Here is a 23,152-nt window from a genome sequence, read left to right as displayed (position 1 = left end):
GCCAAAGGAGTTATGAGAGGGAAGTATACAGTGATAAGTGCCTACACATACACACACAAAGATATCATATAAACAACTAAAATTTACACCTCAAGAATTTAGAAAAAGAACAAATTAAGCTCAAAGTTAGTAAAGGGGAAGAAATAACAAAAAATCAGAAAGTATAAATGAAATAGAGAATAGACAATAGAAAAGATGAATAAAACTAAGGGCTGCTTTTTTTTTTTTAAAGATACACAAAACTGACACCTTTAGACTAAGAAAAAGAGAGAAGATTCAAATAAATATAATTAGAATGAAGGGCACATTACAAATAATAATGCAGAAATATAAAGAATAATAAAAATTACTCTGCATAATCATATACCAACAAATCAGATAAGCCAGAATAAATGGTAGGTAGAAATAAATTCCTATAAACATACAACCTACCAAGACTGAATCATGAAGAAACAGAAAATCTGAACAGAAGAATTACTGGTATGAAGATTCAATCAGTAACCAATACCTCCAAACAACAAAAATCTAGGACCAAACACCTTCGCTGGTAAATTCTACCAAATAAAACCAGTTCTTTGCAAATTCTTCCAACAACAACAACAAAAAGGAGATGATGCTTCCAAACTCATTCACAAAGCCAGCATTATCCTGATACCAAAACCAGGTAAGGATACCACAAGAAAGGAAAACAGGCTAATATGCCCAATGAACATAAATGCAAAAAATCTTCAATGAAGTATTAGCAAACTAAATTCAACAATACATTAAAAGGATCATACACCATCAAGTGCGATTTATTCCAGGGATACAAGGATGGTTCAACATACTCAAATCAATATGAAGACAAAGTGAAAAACAGTACTTGAACTCTTGAAAACTTAAAACACATTAAGAATTATAATGTTTCATTAGGGTCAAATTAAATTTGACACTAAGAATGTGTTTATACTACTGAAAATAATAGGAAATTTAAAGTAACTATAATTATTACTAATAATACCTTAGGCCAATGCCTCTCAAAATTTTACACTGAAATGCCCCAAATTATAGACAAGAGTCTATAGACAAGACCTTCTCAGAAATTCTATGTATGAGAATTATATAAAAGATACGGTTTTACAACTTGTAGAAAGTAGTTTATTACCATAATATGATAAGGATTTCATGAAATCACTTCAACTTTATTTTTATCCAGTTTCCTGGATGCTGAGGACAAAAGTCAGACACATACCTCTGCGTTTGTGTGTGTGTGCGTGCGCATGCACGCTCACAAGCTCAGTTGCACAGTCATGTTCAACTCTTTGCGACTCTGTGGACTATAGCCCATTGAGCTCCTCTGTCCATAGAGTTTTCCAGGCAAGAATACTGGAGCAGGTTGCCATTTCCTACTCCAGGGGATCTTCCTGACCCAAGGACTGAACCCGCATCTCCCCTGTCTCCTGCACTGGCAGGTGGATTCTTTACCACTGAGCCACCCAGGAAACCGCACACATATCTACAATACACCTTTTTTGTGGATTTCATTTTTTTTTAAAGAAATCTTTTATTTTTTTATAAGAATTATGTATAAGATATTCATAAATGTATATTTACAAAGGAGAAAGCTTAAGAATGGTTATGAATAGCATTAACAGTCACATGGTCACGGACGGACAAGCCTAGATCTTAGCTTTTCTGACTCCAACTTCAATGGCCCTTGTTCAGGGAAGATTTGTTTCATATTTTCAGGAGGTGGTTATTTTGCTAAGCAACTTCATCAGGACATAACTTTGATAGAAATATCTACAACTGTCTGTTTTTCATTCTCAAATAAATAAAACAATACAATGGACTTCAATTAACTTCACATACACATTCATAGAAATTTAACAAATTAATCAAATTAACTGAAAATCTTGACAAGCAAAAGATTGAAAGCTTCCCCAAAATTCAAACAAATTATATTTTACTATTTTGAGAGTAAATCAAATCTAATTTAAGGATGAAACTGGTAATCCTTCAGAAATTAGGTTTATAAAACAAACATTTAGTGTCTATAAATTCGTTTTAAATTTATACTATAATGTGTAATGTTTCAAAGTTTCTATACACCTTTGCAATACCAGCTTCATAAAGTTTACATTTCTAGATATCTTACCTTTTTTGCTGTAGAAGGGGGATCCTTTTTCATATTTCTCAGTAAAAACTCTGGCATGTTATTTTCAATATCTTCACGAGTTCCCTTTTTACCCAAAACTGCAGCTAAGAATGAAATAACCTAGGGAGGAAAAAATCCAACAGTTTTAATCACTGTGTATTGTGATGGACGAAATTTTATGACTCACATGAATAGCTACTCAATTAGGGAAAATATGAGTGTGTGCAAATAGATTTGCTAGGAAGAAAAACAATATGAACCACTAATATTGGTTTTCTTTATTTGCATTAATAAACATATAATATAAAAGTTACCACTGAATGCAGTAAAACAAAAGTCCTCACAGTGCCATCTCTTCCACGATAATTCTTTAAATAGATACATTTTGCTGAAGTACAGTTGACTTACAATGTTGTGCACTCTACGAATTCTTTCTCAGTCTCATTAGCTGAGATATTTTCTTATGTATTTCCATTCATGGAATCTATCTCATTATTGGCTATTACAATAAACTATGTACATTCCTTTTTCCTTGTAGAAAACAAACTCCTTAAGGGAATAATATTTGGTTATTAAGTTTGTCTATTTTTCTGTATCCAATAAATATAGGTAACTCAAGGATGCATATTACAATACCTAAGGTAATCACTAGAGAAAAATACAACAGTGTGTAACTACTAATCTACTGTGGGAAGAATAATAGAATAATATGAACAATCTATACAAAAAGAGGACGAAAATGAATAGATGACATGCAATAATTAAAAAGCATATAGTAAAACAGTAGGTTTAAATCTAACTATATTTAGATGGATATATGTAAATGTATAATTGAACCACTTTTCTGTACATCTGAAACTAACACATCGTAAATCAACTGTACTCCAATATCAAATAAAAATTTTAAAATAAATAAATCTAAATATATTAGAAAGTGAATTACATGGAAATAGACTAAATAGTTTAATTAAAAGACAAAAGATTTTCAGAAACATAAAACATGTGTGCTTTACACACAAAAAACCTAAGCCATAGAGAAAATCGTAAGTGAAAAAATGAAAAAAGATAGATCATGCAAACAAAAACCAAAGAAAGTTAATATAGTTATATTAATATCAGATAAGTGAAGTCACTCAGTCGTGTCCAACTCTTTGCGACCCCATCGACTGTAGCCTACCAGGCTCCTCCCTCCATGGGATTCTCCAGGCAAGAGTACTGGAGTGGGGTGCCATTTCCTTCTCCAGGGGATCTTCCCGACCCAGGGATCGAACCCAGGGATTGAACCCAGGTCTCCCACATTCCAGGCAGATGCTTTAACCTCTGAGCCACCAAGCATTACTAAATTACAGAGGAACACGATAGTGATAAAAATTATTTCATTTGCAAGTTATAAGAAGTGTAAATTATTAAAGAAAAAAATCTACTGAAACAAAATAAGTAGACAAATTTATAAGCCCAGTGGTATATTTTGAAATAACTTAATAAGATAAAATAATCAGTAAAGATATAGAATGTATTAGTAAAATGATAAACAAACTTGACCTAATATAAATCTGAAAGACGATGGTAAACTATAGCAAAACATACTTTATACTTAAAGTACACATAAAATATTTACCAAAATTGATATGGAAAGTCATAGAACAAATCTTAATCCGTCCAATAGACAAAAATCATACAGATTATGTTCTTTGGTCACAGTATAAGAAATTAAAAAATATAAACAGAAAATACCCAAATATTTGAAAAGTAAGGAATATATTTTAAACTAGAATTCACAACGGAAATTAGAAAATATTTAAGATGAATAACAGTGTATAATAATCACATATTAAACTTATGAAATACACTTAAATACATGCCTTATGGACTTAAATGCATACGGAAAACATTAGGACATAAGAGGAGCTGTTAATAAAATACCTAACCATAGATCTGAAAAATTTATAAAAATAACAGAATTTATTTCAATGAAAATTTTATTTAAATTTTAAGAAAACTTAAATATACAAAAATAGAATTATAAAACATGAAAAAGCATAAAATAAAAAGGACTGACAAAACCAAATGATCATACTATGAAAAGATTTTTTAAAGTGATAACTCCCTAGAAAATTGATAAAAGGAAAAAGAGAAACTAAGAGAACAGGCAAACACACAAAAAAATATGTATAGTACAAAATAAACAATGTTATGTTAATACCTGTGAAATTTTAGGTGAAATGGAAAACCAGAACTTACCAACAATGAAACAAGAAACAGAAATTTTACATACTCAAATAACTATTCAGTTCAGTTCAGTTCAGTTCAGTCGCTCAGTTGTGTCTGACTCTTTGTGACCCATGAATCGCAGCACACCAGGCCTCCCTGTCTATCACCAACTCCCGGAGTTCACTCAAACTCATGTCCATCTAGTTGGTGATGCCATCCAGCCATCTCATCCTGTCATCCCCTTCTCCTCCAGCTCCCAATCCCTCCCAGCATCAGGGTCTTTTCCAATGAGTCAACTCTTCGCATGAGGTGGCCAAAGTACTGGAGTTTCAGCTTTAGCATCACTCCTTCCAAAGAAATCCCCAGGGCTGATCTCCTTTAGAATGGACTGGTTGGATCTCCTTGCAGTCCAAGGGACTCTCAAGAGTCTTCTCCAACACCACAGTGCAAAAGCATCAGTTCTTCGGCGCTCAGCTTTCTTCACGGTCCAACTCTCACATCCATACATGACCACTGGAAAAACCATAGCCTTGACTATGGCAAGTACTTTGCCAAGACCTTACTTGGCAAAGTAAGGTCTCTGCTTTTCAATATGCTATCTAGGTTGGTCATAACTTTCCTTCCAAGGAGTAAGCGTCTTTTAATTTCATGGCTGCAGTCACCAACTACAGTGATTTTGGAGCCCCCAAAAATAGGTCTGACACTGTTTCCACTGTTTCCCCATCTATTTCCCATGAAGTGATGGAACCAGATGCCAAGATCTTAGTTTTCTGAATGTTGAGCTTTAAGCCAACTTTTTCACTCTCCCCTTTCACTTTCATCAACAGGATTTTAGTTCCTCTTCACTTTCTGATGTAAGGGTGGTGTCATCTGCATATGTGAGGTTATTGATATTTCTCCCGACAATCTTGATTCCAGATTGTGCTTCTTCCAGCCCAGCATTTCTCATGATGTACTCTGCATAGAAGTTAAATAAGCAGGGTGACAATATACAGCCTTAACATACTCCTTTTCCTATTTAGAACCAGTCTGTTGTTCCATGTCCAGTTCTAACTGTTGCTTCCTGACCTGCATATAAGTTTCTCAAGAGACAGGTCAGGTGCTCTGGTATTCCTATCTCTTTCAGAATTTTCCACAGTTTATTGGGATCCACACAATCAAAGGCTTTGGCATAGTCAATAAAGCAGAAATAGATGTTCTTCTAGAACTCTCTTGCTTTATTGATGATCCAGCAGATATTGGCAATTTGATCTCTGGTTCCTCTGCCTTTTATCAAACCAGCTTGAACATCTGGAAGTTCATGGCTCACGTATTGCTGAAGCTTGGCTTGGAGAATTTTGAGCGTTCCTTTCTAGTGTGTGAGATGAGTGCAATTGTGCGGTAGTTTGAGCATTCTTTGGCATTGCCTTTCTTTGGGATTGGAATGAAAATTGACCTTTTCCAGTCCTGAGGCCACTGCTGAGTTTTCCAAATTTGCTGACATATTGAGTGCAGCACTTTCACAGCATCATCTTTCAAGATTTGGAATAGCTCAACTGGAATTCCATCACCTCCACTAGCTTTGTTCATAGTGATGCTTCCTAAGGACCACTTGACTTCACATTCCAGGATATCTGGCTCTAGGTAAGTGATCATACCATCGTGATTATCTTGGTTGTGAAGATCTTTTTTGTACAGTTCTTCTGTGTCTTCTTGCCACCTCTTCTTAATATCTTCTGCTTCTGTTAGGTCCATACCATCTCTGTCCTTTATCAAGCCCATCTTTGCATGAAATGTTCCCTTGGTATCTCTAGTTTTCTTGAAGAGATCTCTAGTCTTCCCCATTCTGTTGTTTTCCTCTATTTCTTTGCATTGATTGCTGAGGAAGGCGTTCTTATCTCTCCTGGCTATTCTTTGGAACTCTGCATTCAGATGCTTATATCTTTCCTTTTTTCCTTTGCTTTTCGCTTTTCTTCTTTTCACAGCTATTTGTAAGGCCTCCCCAGACAGCCATTTTGCTTTTTTGCATCTTTTCCATGGCGATGGTCTTGATCCCTGTCTCCTGTATAATGTCACAAACCTCATTCCATAGTTCATCAGGTACTCTGTCTATCAGATCTAGTCCCTTAAATCTATTTCTCACTTCCACTGTATAATTGCAAGCAATTTGATTTAGGTCATAACTGAATGGTCTAGTGGTTTTCCCTACTTTCTTCAATTAAAGCTGAATTTGGCAATAAGGAGTTCACGATCTGAACCACAGTCAGTTCCCGGTCTTGTTTTTGCTGACTGTACAGAGCTTCTCCATCTTTGGCTGCAAAGAATATAATTAATTTGATTTCAGTATTGACCATCTGGTGATGTCCATGTGTAGAGTCTTCTCTTGTGTCGTTGGAAGAGGGTATTTGCTATGACCCCTGCGTTCTCTTGGCAAAACTCTGTTAGCCTTTGCCCTGCTGCATTCTGTACTCCAAGGCCAAATTTGCCTGTTACTCCAGGTATTTCTTGACTTCTCTGTGCTAAACAGTAAATCCTTGTTGCTTTATGTATGTATGTTTGCGTGCATGCAAGTCGCTTCAGTCATGTCCGACTCTTTGCAACCCGGTGGACTGTAGTCTGCCAGGCTCCTCTGTCTATGAGATTCTCTAGGCAAGAATACGCGAATGGGTTAGCATGCCCTCCTCCAGAGGATCTTCCTGATCCAGTGATCGAACCCCTGTGTCTTATGTCTCCTACATTGACAGGCAGGTTCTTTACTATGAGTGACACCTGAGAAACCCATTTTATGTATAGTAGCTTGTATCTGTTAATCCCATATTGCTATTTTGTCCCTCCTTGTTCTCATTTCCCTTTGGTTACTATAAGTTTATTTTCCATGACTCAGACTGTGTTTCTGTTATATATATATATTAGGTTGTCCAAAAGTTCCTTCAGTTTTTAAGTAAAAAGAAAAGACATATTTTTTCATTTTCACCAAGAACTTTGTTGAAAAATGAATTCACCATTTTGTTCCACTACCTTCTGCCATTTTTCAGGCAACTTAATTCATCTTCCCAAAACTTTTTACCTTTTGAAGCAATGAACTATTGCAGGTGTCTTTTTTAGTCTTACAAAGAACTGAATTTTTTTTCAATTAAGAAAATTTTGTATAGTCTAAAATAAATGGAAATCTGAAGGTGCAATGTCTGGTGAAGACAGCAGATGAATCAGAACTTCTCAGCCAAGCTTTAACAGTTTTTGCCTGGTCATTTCCAAGACATAATATTGAAATTAGGCCTGTTAATACCCTATAATTATCTCTAAGGGTTCAAGTGACAGGGAGAGTCACTCATCTCTCACTTTAAATCAAAATACAAAAATGATTAAGCTCAGTGAGGAATGCATGTCAAAAGCCACCAACAACAAGAAACCCACCAAACAGCCAAGTTGTGAATGCAAAGGAAAAGTTCTTGAAGGTAATGAAAAGTGCTAGTCCAGTGAACACATGAATGACAAGAAAATGAAACAGCCTTACAGCTGATATTCAGAAGAAAGTTTGATTGACCTGAATAGAAGATCAAACAAGCCACAATACTCCCTTAAAGCCAAAGCCTAATCTAGAGCAAGGCTCTCTTCAATTCTATGAAGGCTGAGAGAAGGGAGGATGCTTCAGAGTAAGCCATCTCCATAACGTAAAACTGCAAGGTAGAAGCAGCAAGTGCTAATGCACAAACTACAGCAAAATACCTAGATCTAGCTAACTAATTAATGATGGTGGCTATATTAAATGACAGATTTTTAATATAGGCAAAATAGCTGTATATTAGAAGATGCCATCTAAGACTTTCATAGCTAGAGAGGAGAAGTCAATGCCAGGCTTCAAAACTTCAAAGGAATGGCTGAGCCTCTTAGGGGCTAATGCAGCTGGTAACTTAAAGTTGAAGCCAATGCTCATTTACCATTCTGAAAACTCTGGGGCCCTTAAGAATGATGATAAATCTATTCTGCGCGCATGTGTGCTAAGTCACCTCAGTCATCTCTGACTCTTTGCAACTCTATGGACTGTAGCCTGCCAGGCTCCTCTGTCCATGGAATTCTTCAGGGAAGAATACTGGAGTGGGTTGCCATGTCCTCCTCCAGGGGATCTTCCCAACCCAGGGATTGAACCTGTGTCTCTTAAGTCTCCTGCATTGGTAGGTGGGTTTTTTACCACTAGTGCCACCTGGGAAGCCCAAATCTATTCTACCTATGCTCTAGTGATAAAATAACAAAGCCTGGATGACAGCACATCTGTTCACAACATAGTATTTTAAGCCCACTGTTGAGATCTACCACTCAGAAAAAAAAAAGTTTCCTTTCAAAATATTACTGCTTATCGACAATGTACTTGTTAACCCATAAGTTCTAGTGGAGATGTACAATAAAATCAGTGTTGCTTTTATACCTGCTAACACAAAATCTATTCTCAAGCCCACAGATCAGAAATCATTTCAATTTTCAAGTCTATTTAAGAAATATACTACATGAGGTTATAGCTGCCATAGATAGTGAGTCCTCTCACGGACCTGGGCAAAGTAAATTGAAAATCTTCTGGAAAGGTCTTATTATTCTGAATGCCATTAAGGACATTCATGATTCATGGAAAGAGGTCAAAATAGCAACATTAACAAGAATTTAGAAGTTGATTACAATCCTCATGGATGATTCTTGTATGGTTCAAGACTTCAGTGGAGGAAGTCACTACAGATGTGGTGCAAATACCAAAAGAACTAGAGTTAGAGCCTGATGACGTAACTGAATTGCTACAATATCATGAGAAAACCACAAAGGATGAGGAGGTGCTTCATATTACTTATGTAAAGAAAGTGATTTCTTGAGATGGAATCTAATTTGGGGGAAGGTACTGTGAAGATTGTTGAAATGACAGCAAAAGATTTAAAATATTAAACGGATGCTGGGCTGGATGAATCACAAGCTGGAATCATGACTGCTAGGAGAAATATCAACCTCAGACATACAGATGATACCACTCTAAAGGCAGAAAGTGAAGAAGAACTAAAGAGCCTGTTGATGAGGATGAAAGAGGAGAGTGAAAAAGCTGGCTTAAACTCAACATTCGGAAAACAAAGATCATGGTATCAGGTCCCATCTCTTCATGGCAAACAGATGGGGAAGAAGTGGAAACAGTGACAGATTTTCTTTTCCTGAGCTCCAAAATCACTGTGGACAGTGACTGCAGCCATGAAATTAAAAGACGCTTGCTCCTTGGAATGAAAGCTATGACAAACTTAGCATATTAAAACGCAGAGACATTACTTTGCTGACAAAGGTCTATATAGTCAAAGCTATGGCTTTTCCAGTAGTCATGTATGAATGTGAGAGTTGGACCATAAAGTAGGCTGAGCACCTAAGAACTGATGCTTTTGAACTGTGATGCTGGAGAAGACTCTCGAGAGTCCATTAGATTGCAAAGAGATCAAATCAGTTGATCTTATAGGAAATCAGTCCTGAATATTCACTGGAAGGATTGAGGCTGAAGCTCCAACAGTGTGGCCACCTGATGCAAAGAGGTGATTCACTGGGAAAGACCCTGATGCTGGGAAAGATTCAGGACAGGAGGAGAAGGCTTAGCAGGCCACAGCTTAGCAACTGAACAACAACAAAAGCAGTGGCAGAGTATTTTTTAAATTAAGGTATATACATCATTTTTTTAGACATAGTGCTATTTATTGCATGCTTAGTAGGCTATCAGTTCAGTTCAGTTGCTCAGTCGTGTCTGACTCTTTGTAACCCCATGAATTGCAGCACGCCAGGCCTCCCTGTCTATCACCAACTCCCGGAGTTCACTCAAACTCTTGTCCATCAAGTCGGTGATGCCATCCAACCATCTCATCCTCTGTCGTCCCCTCTCCTCCTGCCCTCAATCTTTCCCAACATCAGGGTCTTTTCAAATAAGTCAGCTCTTCACATCAGGTGGCCAAAGTATTGGAGTTTCAGCTTCAGCATCAGTCCTTCCAGTGAACACCCTGGACTGATCTCCTTTAGGATGGACTGGTTGGGTCTCCTTTCAGTCCAAGTGACTCTCAAGAGTCTTCTCCAACACCACAGTTCAAAAGCATCAATTCTTCGGCACTCAGCTTTCTTTATAGTCCAACTCTCACATCCATACATGACCACAGGAAAAACCATAGCCTTGACTGGATGGACCTTTGTTGGCAAAGTAATGTCTCTGCTTTTGAATATGCTATCTAGGTTGGTCATATAACACAGTGTAAATATAACTTTCATGTATACTAGGAAACCAAAAAATTCTTGTGACTTGCCTTATTATGCTGTCACTTTACTACAGTGATCTGGAAATGAACCCACAATATCTCTGAGGTATTCCTATATATTTCTAACCATGATAATTCGTAACTCAATCTGCTCATCTAACATGATATAAAATATTAGCTCTAACTTGTCAAATTCCATGAAACAAAGATATATAAAATGCCTATTTTATTGAAGAATCTCATCTTTAGAAGAAGTTCCATAAAAGTGATTAAATTTGTAAGCTCTAATTATGGATTAGCTTTACTTAATTCACTAAATACATTAGTGATTTTAAAAAAAATCTTTACATCCCTTTAATTTATTTATTGGCCATGCCATGCTACTTATGGGATCTTAGTTCCCTGACCAGAGACTGAGCCCAGGCCCTTGGCAGTGAAAGCATGGAATTCTAACCACAGGGAATTCCCATACTTCATTCACTAAATACATTAAAAATTTTAAAGAAAAACCTTTGCATTCCTTTTAAATAATCCACACTCCTTCCTAACAGATTAGTTACCTACCCCCCAAAAGTGACCTGAAATGAAAATAAATTTGAATTTATTTGAGAATACACACTAACTAGAAGAGTTAACGTAAAATCACTGACAAACTTTTACCTCATTATTTTAAGGTAATGTAGCAGCAATGTGTTGACATCCAAAAAGCAGATAGACATAGGGAGAATGGGAAGAACAGCACAGGTGGAGTTTATGTACCAGCAGTGTGCTGCTGCTGCTGCTGCTAAGTCGCTTCAGTCGTGTCCGACTCTGTGCGACCCCAGAGACAGCAGCCTACCAGGCTCCCCCATCCCTGGGATTCTCCAGGCAAGAACACGGAAGTGGGTTGCCATTTCCTTCTCCAATGCATGAAAGTGAAAAGTGAAAGTGAAGTCGCTCAGTCGTGTCCGACCCTCAGCGACCCCATGGACTATAGCCCACCAGGCTTCTCCATCCATGCGGTTTTCGAGGCAAGAGTACTGGAGAGGGTTGCCGTTGCCTTCTCCAACCAGCAGTGTAAAGAGCACTAATTACTTCGACCCTCATCTTTGTTGACAAGCCCAAGAGAAGAAAGGGGAACTGGGAAACCAGTCATTTGGGACTGGGAATAGGAAACTGGGAAACTTTGTCATTTGATCACAACTCCAAGAGAGCAAAGGGAATACATAATTTTGTGTAGATCTAGCCCTCTCTATTGGAGAAGGAAATGGCAACCCACTCCAGTGTTCTTGCCTGGAGAATCCCAGGGACAGCGGAGCCTGGTGGGCTGCCATCTATGGGGTCGCACAGAGTCGGACACGACTGAAGCGACTTAGCAGCTTAGCAGCCCTCTCTATCACTCATACTAGCACAGTACAGGTCTATCAAAACCTTAAGTCACAGAAGTGAACAACATATTTACAATGCTAGTTTACAAAACTAATCTGAAAAAAAAAAAGAGAATCTGCTTTAATGTGGAATACAGTAGTTCTAAAGTTATGGTTAAAGATGAAAAGAACAAAAAACTAATCAGCCACCTACAAAATAGAAAAAGGGCAAAAACTGCATTTCAGAAATGATGCATCACTCTGGAAAAGCTTTGTTTTTACAGACATTCCTCTGAAACTCTGTCAGGCAAACGTTTTTATAGTCTATTTTTTCTCACACACACTCATGATACACAGCATAAATCAGAGATGGGCCAATAAGGCAACATTCTCTCAGACCAACAGAAGGCATAGCAAAAATTGTCTATTTCTTATGTAATTTTTTTAAAAAACCTACATTCCTTATTTTTCATCTTCCTGGGAGATAAAAAGGTAAGAGAGTATTTTGGAATCAAACAAAGTACAATGATTTTTGCTTGGTTTAAATAACAACAGAAACAACAATGTGTTATTTTGAAAGGGAACCTAGCCCGTTTATCCTTACGAAGTTCTATTCCTAAAATCTGGATTATTAATACATGCTGAAATGAGAAAAGCAATTTACCTTCAAAATGCTAGGACACTTGTTTCTGCTTTAAAAGCTTTGTTGGCTCTGGAGGTTAATTAACCTTTCACATTGGGTATTATGGCATTTTCTCCATGAATGAAAATAAAGAAAATATGATTATTTTCTTCATTACTATATTCCTGAGGGAACAACATGACTTATGATCTAAAGAAGTTTCAAATTTTTGTATAGCTTTTGAATCAACTAAAGATCATATTATGCAAAAGATGGTATTTATAATAACCAAAGAAAGCTGTAATTATCAGCAATCCCACCATTTGTCGCAGGGTTGAGGTTTCCTATACCTATATTTTAAAAATGTATAGTAATGACATTTTTTATGATATCAATGAATATAAAATCAAAGATTCAAAGACAATTTTTACAGTTTGAAAAATGTTATCTTTCCTTTGCTGCTCGAAGGCATAATACCATCTTCACGTAGCAGATGTGGCACCTCATGTTTCTGATATTGAAGATGATCAGGCATTGACTAGTCAAAATCATGTTGGAAAGAACATTCTATCATGGAAAAAACAGTAAAAGTATATGTAAAGACAGTCACAGAGGGCTTTATTATTTATTTTCCTCTAGTAGTCACCTGCCTATCTCGGTCACAGCTGGTAGTTTCCCAAAGGCTCTTTTCTTTATTCTTTGAACCTATTCTCCTGAGAAAGTAAATTCATTTATTCCACAAGCAATTACTTAACACCTTCAAAGTGCAAGTCTCAAACTATGTGCATTGCCTGAGACTAAAGGAAAATAGAGTATGGCTAAAAGTAATACACTATGATTACTGAGGGACTTAATTTTACCCTAACTTTTTATACCAGAACTTAAAACATAGCCATTATTTGGCTATTTTCAACTGTTGATTTGAAAATAAAAGTGAATTTAATTTTTCACTTACCTCTGAACTCCACTAACAATGGAACTGTCATGAAAAAAAAATAGCTTAAATTCAGTTGTAAAGAAGGAAACACAAAAACACTTAATCACACACTAGACAAACACTCCTGAAAATGCAGAGTGATTGTTTAGTATAAAGTCTAGATTCAGAACTCTAATCCTTCTGAATTACAAACCTTTGTGGTATACAGCTTCTGACAAGGCTCCCAAAAATTCCCACCTCTTGGTATCCACAACTATATTTCATGCCCACTATGGCCCAGGTGGCAAGCAACCAAGGGAGGGCTTTGCTAATAGCTCATGCAGAAACAGTGGCCTCAGTCTAACAACACACAAGGAATTGAACCCTGCAACAACCACACGAGATAGGAAGTGAATCCTCCCTAGTCTAACTTTGAAATAACTGTAGCCTTAAGAGAAACTCAGCCAGAAGATCCAGCTAAATGGTACCCAGATTCCTGATCCACAGAATTGTAACATGATAAATGTGTATTGTTTCAAGCTGCTATATCTTGGAATAATTTTTTATACAGCAATAGATACCTAACATAAGCCTATCTGAAGAAAAGTATATACATGTGCTAATTCTGGCACACATTTTAGAGAAACAAGAGGCCTCTCTAAAGTCCACCAACTGAATTCCTAGTGGCCCAGAGATCCTAGACTAAGAAACTTCTGCTATGATAAACTCCAAACAATATGACAAAAGGCCTATAGAAAATTTAACAATGCTGTGTAGCTTAACAAATGTCAGAATACTTTCCTTCCATAAGGTATCATTAAGAAAGTTAAATTAATCTAAATATAACTATTATCTTAGTATTAACATTATCAAAGGTAAAAACAAGTCAAATTATACTAAAACATTACTGTAAATAACATATTTCATAGTACTAAATAAGTACTGAGGTTAAAAAATTGACTAAACTTAAGTACTGTGTGCGACACACACACACAAAATAACTATAATAAGTTCTGGGATACAAACAGAAATTTGCAGATGGTATCCATTCATGTATGTAATACATGACATAATATGTATGACTTTATTACATTTTAATTATAAAGTAAGTAAATACCTGTACAGTTTTTCCAAGTCCCATGTCATCACCAAGAATACACCCTCTTCCTTGGATGAAGTGTCCATAGAGAAACTGGGCTCCCTCCCTTTGGTAGTCTCTTAAATACCTATTGATAGTATAAGGAATAGAGTCTCCATTTTCAGATAATTGAAAAGGAACAGCTGACGATGGAAATTTTCGGTCTGGGAAATAAGGTTTTTCCAAATCTTCATCATCAAATATAAAATTCCTGGAGCAATCTTTAACAGATTTCACTTCTTGAAGTCTCTTAAGAGGTACTCTCCTTTCTTGAAAATCTGAATATAAGATGACTGCAAATGACTTTCCATTTTCATCCACTGTGATAGATTTTATGCTTGCTTCACAAAGTTTTTCATTATCTGGAGAAGGGGCAAGACATCGTTCTCCTGGATGCCATATATCTATAATAATAAAGGAGAAAATAAACTTTCCAAATCTAACTTTCAAAGTAACACCTCATTTATCCACTTCTATGAGAAAAAAATACTCCTCACATAAATACCCTTCCCAAAATCTGAAACAAGACAAATTATAGGTATTTTCCTAAAGTATATTATCATAATAAAGGGTATATATTTCCAGTTTTTCTCACCCTGACTATGTGTCATAATCTCCCCATACATGCTTAATATATTTATTCTGATTAGGTGGATATGGGTCATGGGCATTTGGTTTTATTATTGTGGTTGGTTATTATTGCTCAATTCAAAAGGTGATTCTGATGCACAGCCAGGATTAAGAACCACTTAGTTAGATATTCATGATGACTCATGAACATTATGTATAACATTCATAATATGGCAGAATAACTGTGAATAGGACTTGGTAATAGGTAAGCTAAAATCCTCTGAACAGCTATATTTTTGTGATTCTTCTGTCTGCTTTTTTAGTTATTCCATCTTCTTTTTCTGAACAAAGCTATTTCTTCTCACTGTCAATACTGCTGTTTCTAAAACGTTCCCTGAATTTGTATACAACTAATCAAGGGAATCTCCAGTTCAACAGCAGAGTGACATGTACCAGCTCTGTCACCGCTTTTTCCATCAAGGTTTTGAAAAGCTGAGGTTCTTAAAAATGAGATGAATTCTACGATCTCTTTCTGCTATCATTTCATTATCCTTTGAAAAGTCTGACTTCTCTCTATGTATGAATTCATTCTGTACTTAACTGTACAGCTATTTTATTTTGTATTCAGAAAATACAGTACTATGGAGTAGGGAGGGAAGCCTCTACAGAGTATAATATTGGTACAATTAAAATGTGCCAGATAGAGGAAATTAAGTAAAAATAATTTTCCTAATGGAATGTCATATAACAAGAACTCCAGAGGAATTGCATGGCTACAATTGTAAGAATACTAGGAATTATTTTTTTCACAATTTTCTCGCAGAGATCATATGATCATTGGTAGTTCCCCAGGGTCTTTCTAATGATTCTGAATTAGGCTTTTATAACATTCATGATCATAACTAGTATGTCTATATTCTCTTCAGTAAGAATAGCTCATTATGCTATTCCTCATCAGTTGTTCCTCAAAAGTAAAACCATTATTCTAACTTTGATAAAGTTGTTTTTATATAACAATCAGAAGCACAGCAAAAAAAAAATTTATTCTCCCACTCTAATTTTGCTTTCAAACTGTCTGAGAATTATTACACTCTTCTAAAAATGTTCTAATGTGAAAATAACACTCTGATTCACTATACAGAGATAAGTCAATGGGCCCTATTTTCATAACAGTACTATCTGAACCTTAAAACCTATGTTAAACCTTAAGGTAAGTCTTAACACATTACTTGTTTCATATGATTTGTCTGCCTATCCGGCATATGCCTTGTAATTTTTTAGAGGTTTAATTCATTAACTTATTTATTATCAATGTATATGATTTAATACCAGCTATTCACCAGATACTGTACCACACTATGAGTATAAAAATGAAGAAGAAAAATGTCAAAAATGATAGTCATTAAACCTTGCTTGAAACTGCTGCTAAGTCGCTTCAGTCGTGTGCGACCCCATAGACAGCAGCCCACCAGGCTCCTCTGTCCATGGGATTCTCCAGGCAAGAACACTGGAGTGGGTTGCCATTTCCTCCTCCAATGCATGAAAGTGAAAAGTCAAAGTGAAGTCACTCAGTCGTGTCCGACTCTGTTTGAAACTAGTTTTTCCCAATTTCATTAAAAAGAATCACTGTCCAGCCAACTTTTCAATGTAGAAAACCTTTAGTCAGCCTTATTCCTCTTCTGATATTACTCCCTACATTCAATCCATCAGAATGTCCTGGTGGTCCTACTTAAAAAAAAAAAAAAAAGCTATCCCTTTCCTCCATGCCACTAACTCTTCAAAATAACTATTGGCAAACTTTTTCTGTAGAGTCACATTTTAGCTATTTATTATTTTAGATTTTGCAGGTTATACTGTTGCTTGCCTTTGTAACACAAAAGTAGCTACAGACACATAATCAAATGGATCTGGCTATGCTCCAATACAACTTTACCTATAAAATAAATGTTGGGCTGAATTTGGTTCTGACTGTAATGTGCCAACGTCTGGCTTTCTCCTAAATTACTGCTTTGGACTCCATTCTCTACCCATTCTCTCCACTGACATTATCTCCCCAATACAGTCCATTTTCCACATAGCTGCAATATCAGCTACTTAAAAATATTTATTAGTAAATCTTTAATTTAAAATCTTTTAATAACTATCCACTGCAGAAAGAATAAACTCCAAGCTTCTTACTATGGTCTACGTGACCCTGTATCATTTTCCCCTACTTACCTCTCCAACTTAAAATCTATCAATATTCCCCTTGACTCAAGCATACTAGGCAGGTCTTCTCTCACTTATTGTTATGTCATCACCTCATAGATTTTGTTTCTGATCATCTTATTTAAAGTATCCCACTATTCTGTACCTGAGTATTTTACTGCCTGTATAGCACATATCACAATGTTTAATTATCATGTTTACTTTTTAAAAATCTGCCTCTCTCACTAGAGAATAGCATCTTTTCCAAGAAAAGGTCTGTATTGTTCAAAATTTTATCCCCAGGGCCAGCACACAGTAGGCACTCAATAAACATGCTGAATATATTAGCAAAAACACATTCCGAATCTCATAGAACCTTGATATCTAGTGAGAGAGACAAATACTAAAAAGTTCACACATGTGAAATTGTTGCTTTAAGAGTGCTGTAAGAAAGAGGGACTAAAGAAACAGTTTAAAAAGGAAGAAAATCTAAGCAAAGAATGTCAGTTGGGGGGTACATATAGCAGGTGCAAAAACCTCATGGGCTTCACACACAATCTATAGAAATCTATTAATATTTGGTTTCTGAGTTTGGGTAACTTGTAGAACTAAGGAGATTCAGTTAAGTTTGATCTAGGGCAGTATCTCTCAGCATTCAAAGTCCAGAACAAATAGTTTAAATTAGGACGATTTCCTTTTGGACTGAATGGGGGGTAAGGCTCCTTACAATCTGGTCCCTGTGTCCACTTTAACTTCATTTCCTCCCTTTCTCCTGATTTCATCCCAAACTTGCCTTCTAGCTGTTCTTCAACCATGACAAGCATACTCCCATCTTCGGTCCCTGAGATTTCTGTTCCTCCCACGAACCCTCTCCCTAAATCCCAACATGACTGATTCTCTCACTTCATTCAGGCTTCTGCTCAAATGGCATCTCCTCAGAGGTATCTTCTCTGATCACTCAATCTAACATAGCACTCCCTGCCACTCTCTCTTCATTTACCCTGCTTGATTTCATTTTCAGAAAAAAAATTGAAATATCTGTTATTGGTTATCTCCTTCAGTTCCCCGGGGTAGAGACAATTTGTGTTCACTGCCAAATTCTGGACACTGAGGACAATGTTTGAAACTCAAATACTTGTCAGATTAACAAATATTTATATAGAGCTAACATTTTGAGGTTTATGTGTGCCACACATGCAATTTATACATAGTAGTTCATTTAAGCCTTACAACAACCTGTTCACTACTTCATGTAAATACTATTATTAGTTCCCTTTTATAAATGGTGAAACAGATAAAGATTAACCACAGTCACACAGCTAGAAAGTGTCAGAGCCTGGATGTGAATCAAGCTATTTGAACTTGTAGCTACCATGCTGTACCAGTACACACATGAATGAACAATTCCTTGGAACTGAGTAGCCCTCAGTTCAGTTCAATTGTGTCCGACTCTCTGTGACTCCATGGACTGCAGCATGCCAGGCTTCTCTGTCCATCACTAACTCCTGGAGATTGCTCAAACTTATGTCCATCAAGTCAGTGATGCCATCCAACCATCTCTGTCATCCCCTTTTCCTCCTGCCCTCCACCTTTCCCAGCATCAGGGTCTTTTCCAATGATTCAGTTCTTCACATCAGGGGGCTGAAGTATGAGTGCCCTGCCCCCTTTTAAATGAGATATGAACATCCCAGTTACTATAATCTCCACTCAGCAGCTTCATCTACTTATTTTACCTGCCAGGTTTCTAAAGGTATTTGTATTTGTGGTCCCTGAGTGATAGTGTCATCAATTTCTAGTCTTCAGAGCTGAAGCGTGTTACTTAAAAGTCTCTGAAGTTTGGTTCTATATCCCTCATCTATTTAATCAGATCAATATCTTCCTCAAAATAAAACATGTAAACAATCAGCATATTTCTAGGCACAGAACAAGCATTCAATATCTGTAAGTTTTTGCTTTATCACTATTAATAATGAAAACTATTAATGTGGGGGGCAAGAGGACATCCCAGATGACTTGTGGCAGATAACCATGTTCTCCCAAGACATTCCAGATGACTTGTGGCAGATAACCATGTTCTCCCTAAACCACCCTTAGTGACCCATTAAAGGTGACCCTGACTCAATACATCACATATAAAGCTCTTTGTGTAATAAACTGAACTAATCTCAATCTATATTCACCTACTTAATAATGAACCTACCATTCACTAAGGACTGAGGCCTACAACAGAGAATAAAAATACCCAACATTTACTTAATGTTTACTATGAGCCAGACACTGGGTCACGTTAAGTGCTTTGCATGACACCATCTCAATTAATAGTCAAAAGAACTCAATCAATAATGATTTCAATTTTACAGACGAGCAAACTACCCAAAGTTGCTCAGCAAATGACTGTCAGGGCCAGCACTAGATCCAAGGGCAGTCTGACTTCCGAGTTTCTCAACACTGAATCACAAAGAACTAGTCCCCGCTCTAGAGGGGGTACACTATCTCCAGCTGTCACTCACAGAGGTCACAGGGTAAAACCCCGACCCCAAGGGAACTGGCATGAACAGGCCCAATCCTACACAGTCAAGACAGGTGTCTGGGCAGGGAGGCGAGCTCGGAGCTTATACCTTTGCTGTTGGTTTCCGCGTGGGGCTTCGGGGTAGACTGATCCATCTGGCCAGGGGGAAGGGCTTGGCAGCCAGGTTGCATTTAACACCCCACAGGCGGCAGAGGACCGCCAGGAGGAGGTAGGCAGGCGGAGGGTGGCAAACTCCACCTTCCGCCACCCTCCGTACATCGCCCTCCCCTGGAGCTCGACGTCACGGCACGGAGGGAGCAAAGGTGGAGCCTGATGGGGTCCAGGGAGAAGGGACGGTGGCCTCTGCGACAGCGGCAGAGCCGGAGGACGCTATGGTAGCTGGCAAGGCAGCGCTCACCTACTAGCCTGGAGCTCCGCCGGCGAGGGTGGACAACAGGCTGCCTATTCGACCCTTTACCCTCCTGCCTCTCACTGTTGGGCCTCCCTCTGCAGCCCAGCGTAGCTTCCACACCGAACTCGGAAAATCCCGCGAGAACTGGCTCCGTTACGGTCCTCGGGATCTCACGATAACAAAATCTTGGTTTACATGGGCGGAGCGATCTTCCGGCCGTGTTTCCTCTAGAAAGCGTGCAGCACAAAGATCCGCGATAGTTGCAAGTAGCGCGCGGTTTGGTATCGCTTGCCTACCTTGTGCGGCTGTTGTGGCTGCAGAGAGAGGCTGAAAGGTGGCCGTGGGCGTGGACCTGCTGAGGGTCTTTTAAGGACCGGTAAGAAAGGTGACGGCCTAGCAGGAGACCATCGTCCCCGCCCTCCTTTGTCCATGGGATTCTCAAAGCAAGAATATTGGAGTGGGTTGCCATGTCCTTCTCCAGGGGATGATCCAAAGTCACGTCTCCCTCTAAGTGCAGCTGGGAAAGATTATTTGGTTTTAAGGGCTCACATGATAAAATTGGGTCCTCCAGTAATCCAGGATACTCTCCCTTATCAAGATCCATACCCTCAAGCACATCAGTAAGATTCCTCTGCCATATAAAATATTCATGGATTCTAAGGATTAAGATATGAACATCTTTGGAGATCATTATTCTGCCTACCCCAGCGTCTTAATGAGGAAAACTATGGCTGTTTCCTCTGCAAATAGATATATATTTTTTGACAGATACTAAAAATCAGCATGTTTTCATAAAATGCTTCATCTAGAATAGCACTTGTTTCTGTTTATCAGCAGGTAGAAATTTTGTATTGAAGAGAAACATCTAATTCATCCATTAACTATGTGTTACATGTTGGGCCTCAGATATGGTTCAGAGATTAGACATTTATCCTCACTGCTTCCAAGGCCTCACCCATGACAGACTCATAATAGTGATCCACCTAAAAAAGATTGGACTTCCCTGGTGGCTCAGACGGTAAAGCGTCTGTCTACAATGCGGGAGACCCAGGTTCGATTCCTGGGTTGGGAAGATCCCTTGGAGAAAGAAATGGCAATCCACTCCAGTACTATTGCCTGGAAAATCCCATGGACAGAGGAGCCTGGTAGGCTACAGTCCATGGGGTTGCAAAGAGTCGGACATGACTGAGCGACTTCACGTTCACATTAAAAAGGATTATTGTAAGAATTAAATAAAATAAATACAACACCTAAAACAATACCTACTCATAGTAAGAATTTAGTAAGGAATAGTATTGCAATATACTGTTGTTATCAATGGAATTTGTCCACTTGAAAGTTGCATTCTGCATAGCAATTGCTTCAGTTTAATATTTTGGCCAATAGTTGATAATGCATCATTACTTAGAATTTTAGACTAGGTTCTCACTTAAAGAGCACAGATTGTAAGACACATTTTCTAGGTGCGGCTGAACAAAACATACTTTCATTACATGCATCTTGATATTAGAAATTTTAAAATATAGAAAAAAAATCTTGGACTTGATGAAATATATCTGTTTTACTTAAATTCTGTAAATTTTGTCCCTAAAGTCAATAGCAATTGGACAATCTAGTTTATTTTTTTGTCCTACACCTATTAGAGAAGACATTTGATTTTTCCCTCCACTGAAATGACTAGTTATGTAATGTCGTATTTTTCCAGAGGTCCACTGATTTAACAAAAATTTTAGAAATAAATATTGATTTAAATGAAAGGGATCATCTGGTTGATGGAATACTCTTGTGACTAACAAAAGCAGTTGTTTTTGTTGTTCAGTTGCTCAGTCATGTCCAGCTCTTTGCGACCCCATGGACTGTAGTATGCCAGGCCTCCCTGTCGCTCACCAATGGAAGCAGAGGGAACCTCAGTTTCTGAATAGTTCTTATTTAATCTCACCACCATTGTTATGATACATGGTGGAGTAGAAATAATCAGGACATAAAAATATGTTTTAGTGAATTAGATGCCTCACAAAATTAGACATCCTCAAACATTCCTTTCCCCATTTAACTAGTGTTTGTCTCAGCCCATTACAGTGATGTCTTTGTCTAGGTGGTAATATTGTAAACATCCAACACTGTAATAGTACACTCCAAAGTGAAGTTAAAAGACTTGCAAAACATTCAGGAATTCCTGAAGTCAATATAAATGATATTGGATAACTACATCACATGTAAAAACTGTTGGCAAAGTAGTATCTAGCAAAATTAAGCATGTACTGGGACGACCCAGAGGGATGGAATGGGGAGGGAGGAGGGAGGAGGGTTCAGGATGGGGAACACATGTATACCTGTGGCGGATTCATTTTGATATTTGGCAAAACTAATACAGTTATGTAATGTTTAAAAATAAAATAAAATTAAAAAAAAATAAAATAAAAAAATAAATAAATAAAAAAAAATTAAGCATGTAAAAACTACAAAAAGAGAAAAAACACAGATGATGGTAGCATAGACATTTCAAAAGAATATTACTTGACTATCAAAGAGACCCCTGAGAAAGATGATTAAACCTTTTAATGTTTTACAAAAAAGTAGTCTTTCTTTATGTTCCCACTGAAGGAGTCAAAATTGTGACCTCTAAATTGTGAGTTAATCTAGCAAAAAGGCTCAAGAAAAAAATAGGTATATGTTTTAGTCCATTTTGGTTGCTATGACAAAATTCTACAGACTAGATAGCTTATAAACAGCAGACATTTATTTCTCACAGTTCTGGAGGCTGGGAAGCCCAAGATCAAGGTGTCGGCATGGTTCTATTCTGGTGAAGGCCCCCTTTCACTCATAGCTGGCCCCTTCTTCCTGTGTCCTCACATGGTGGAATGGACTACA

The 23,152-nt window shown here is 37.4% G+C and overlaps 1 protein-coding gene across 4 annotated transcripts in view; it reads right to left on the bottom strand.

The window, feature by feature from the left end:
- The window catches only part of ERCC6L2 (ERCC excision repair 6 like 2), a 153,315-nt gene extending 132,892 nt beyond the window's left edge, over nt 1–20,423 (bottom strand). For all 4 annotated transcript variants that reach the window (XM_055579003.1, XM_055579004.1, XM_055579005.1 and 1 more), the window contains exons 1-3: nt 19,979–20,423; nt 14,583–15,007; nt 2,138–2,257 (exon numbers count right to left, since the gene is read on the bottom strand). In XM_055579003.1, the coding sequence (XP_055434978.1) occupies nt 2,138–2,257; nt 14,583–15,007; nt 19,979–20,060 (627 nt within the window). In that variant the 5' untranslated portion in view covers nt 20,061–20,423. The remainder of the gene's footprint in view (nt 1–2,137; nt 2,258–14,582; nt 15,008–19,978) is intronic.
- Nucleotides 20,424–23,152: the final 2,729 nt, after the last annotated feature.

The sequence above is a fragment of the Bubalus kerabau genome, chromosome 4, assembly GCF_029407905.1.
Source record: "Bubalus kerabau isolate K-KA32 ecotype Philippines breed swamp buffalo chromosome 4, PCC_UOA_SB_1v2, whole genome shotgun sequence".
NCBI classification, from domain to species: domain Eukaryota; kingdom Metazoa; phylum Chordata; class Mammalia; order Artiodactyla; family Bovidae; genus Bubalus; species Bubalus kerabau.
Note: the sequence above shows the minus strand (reverse complement) of the source record. Positions and strands in the feature narration are given on the sequence as shown.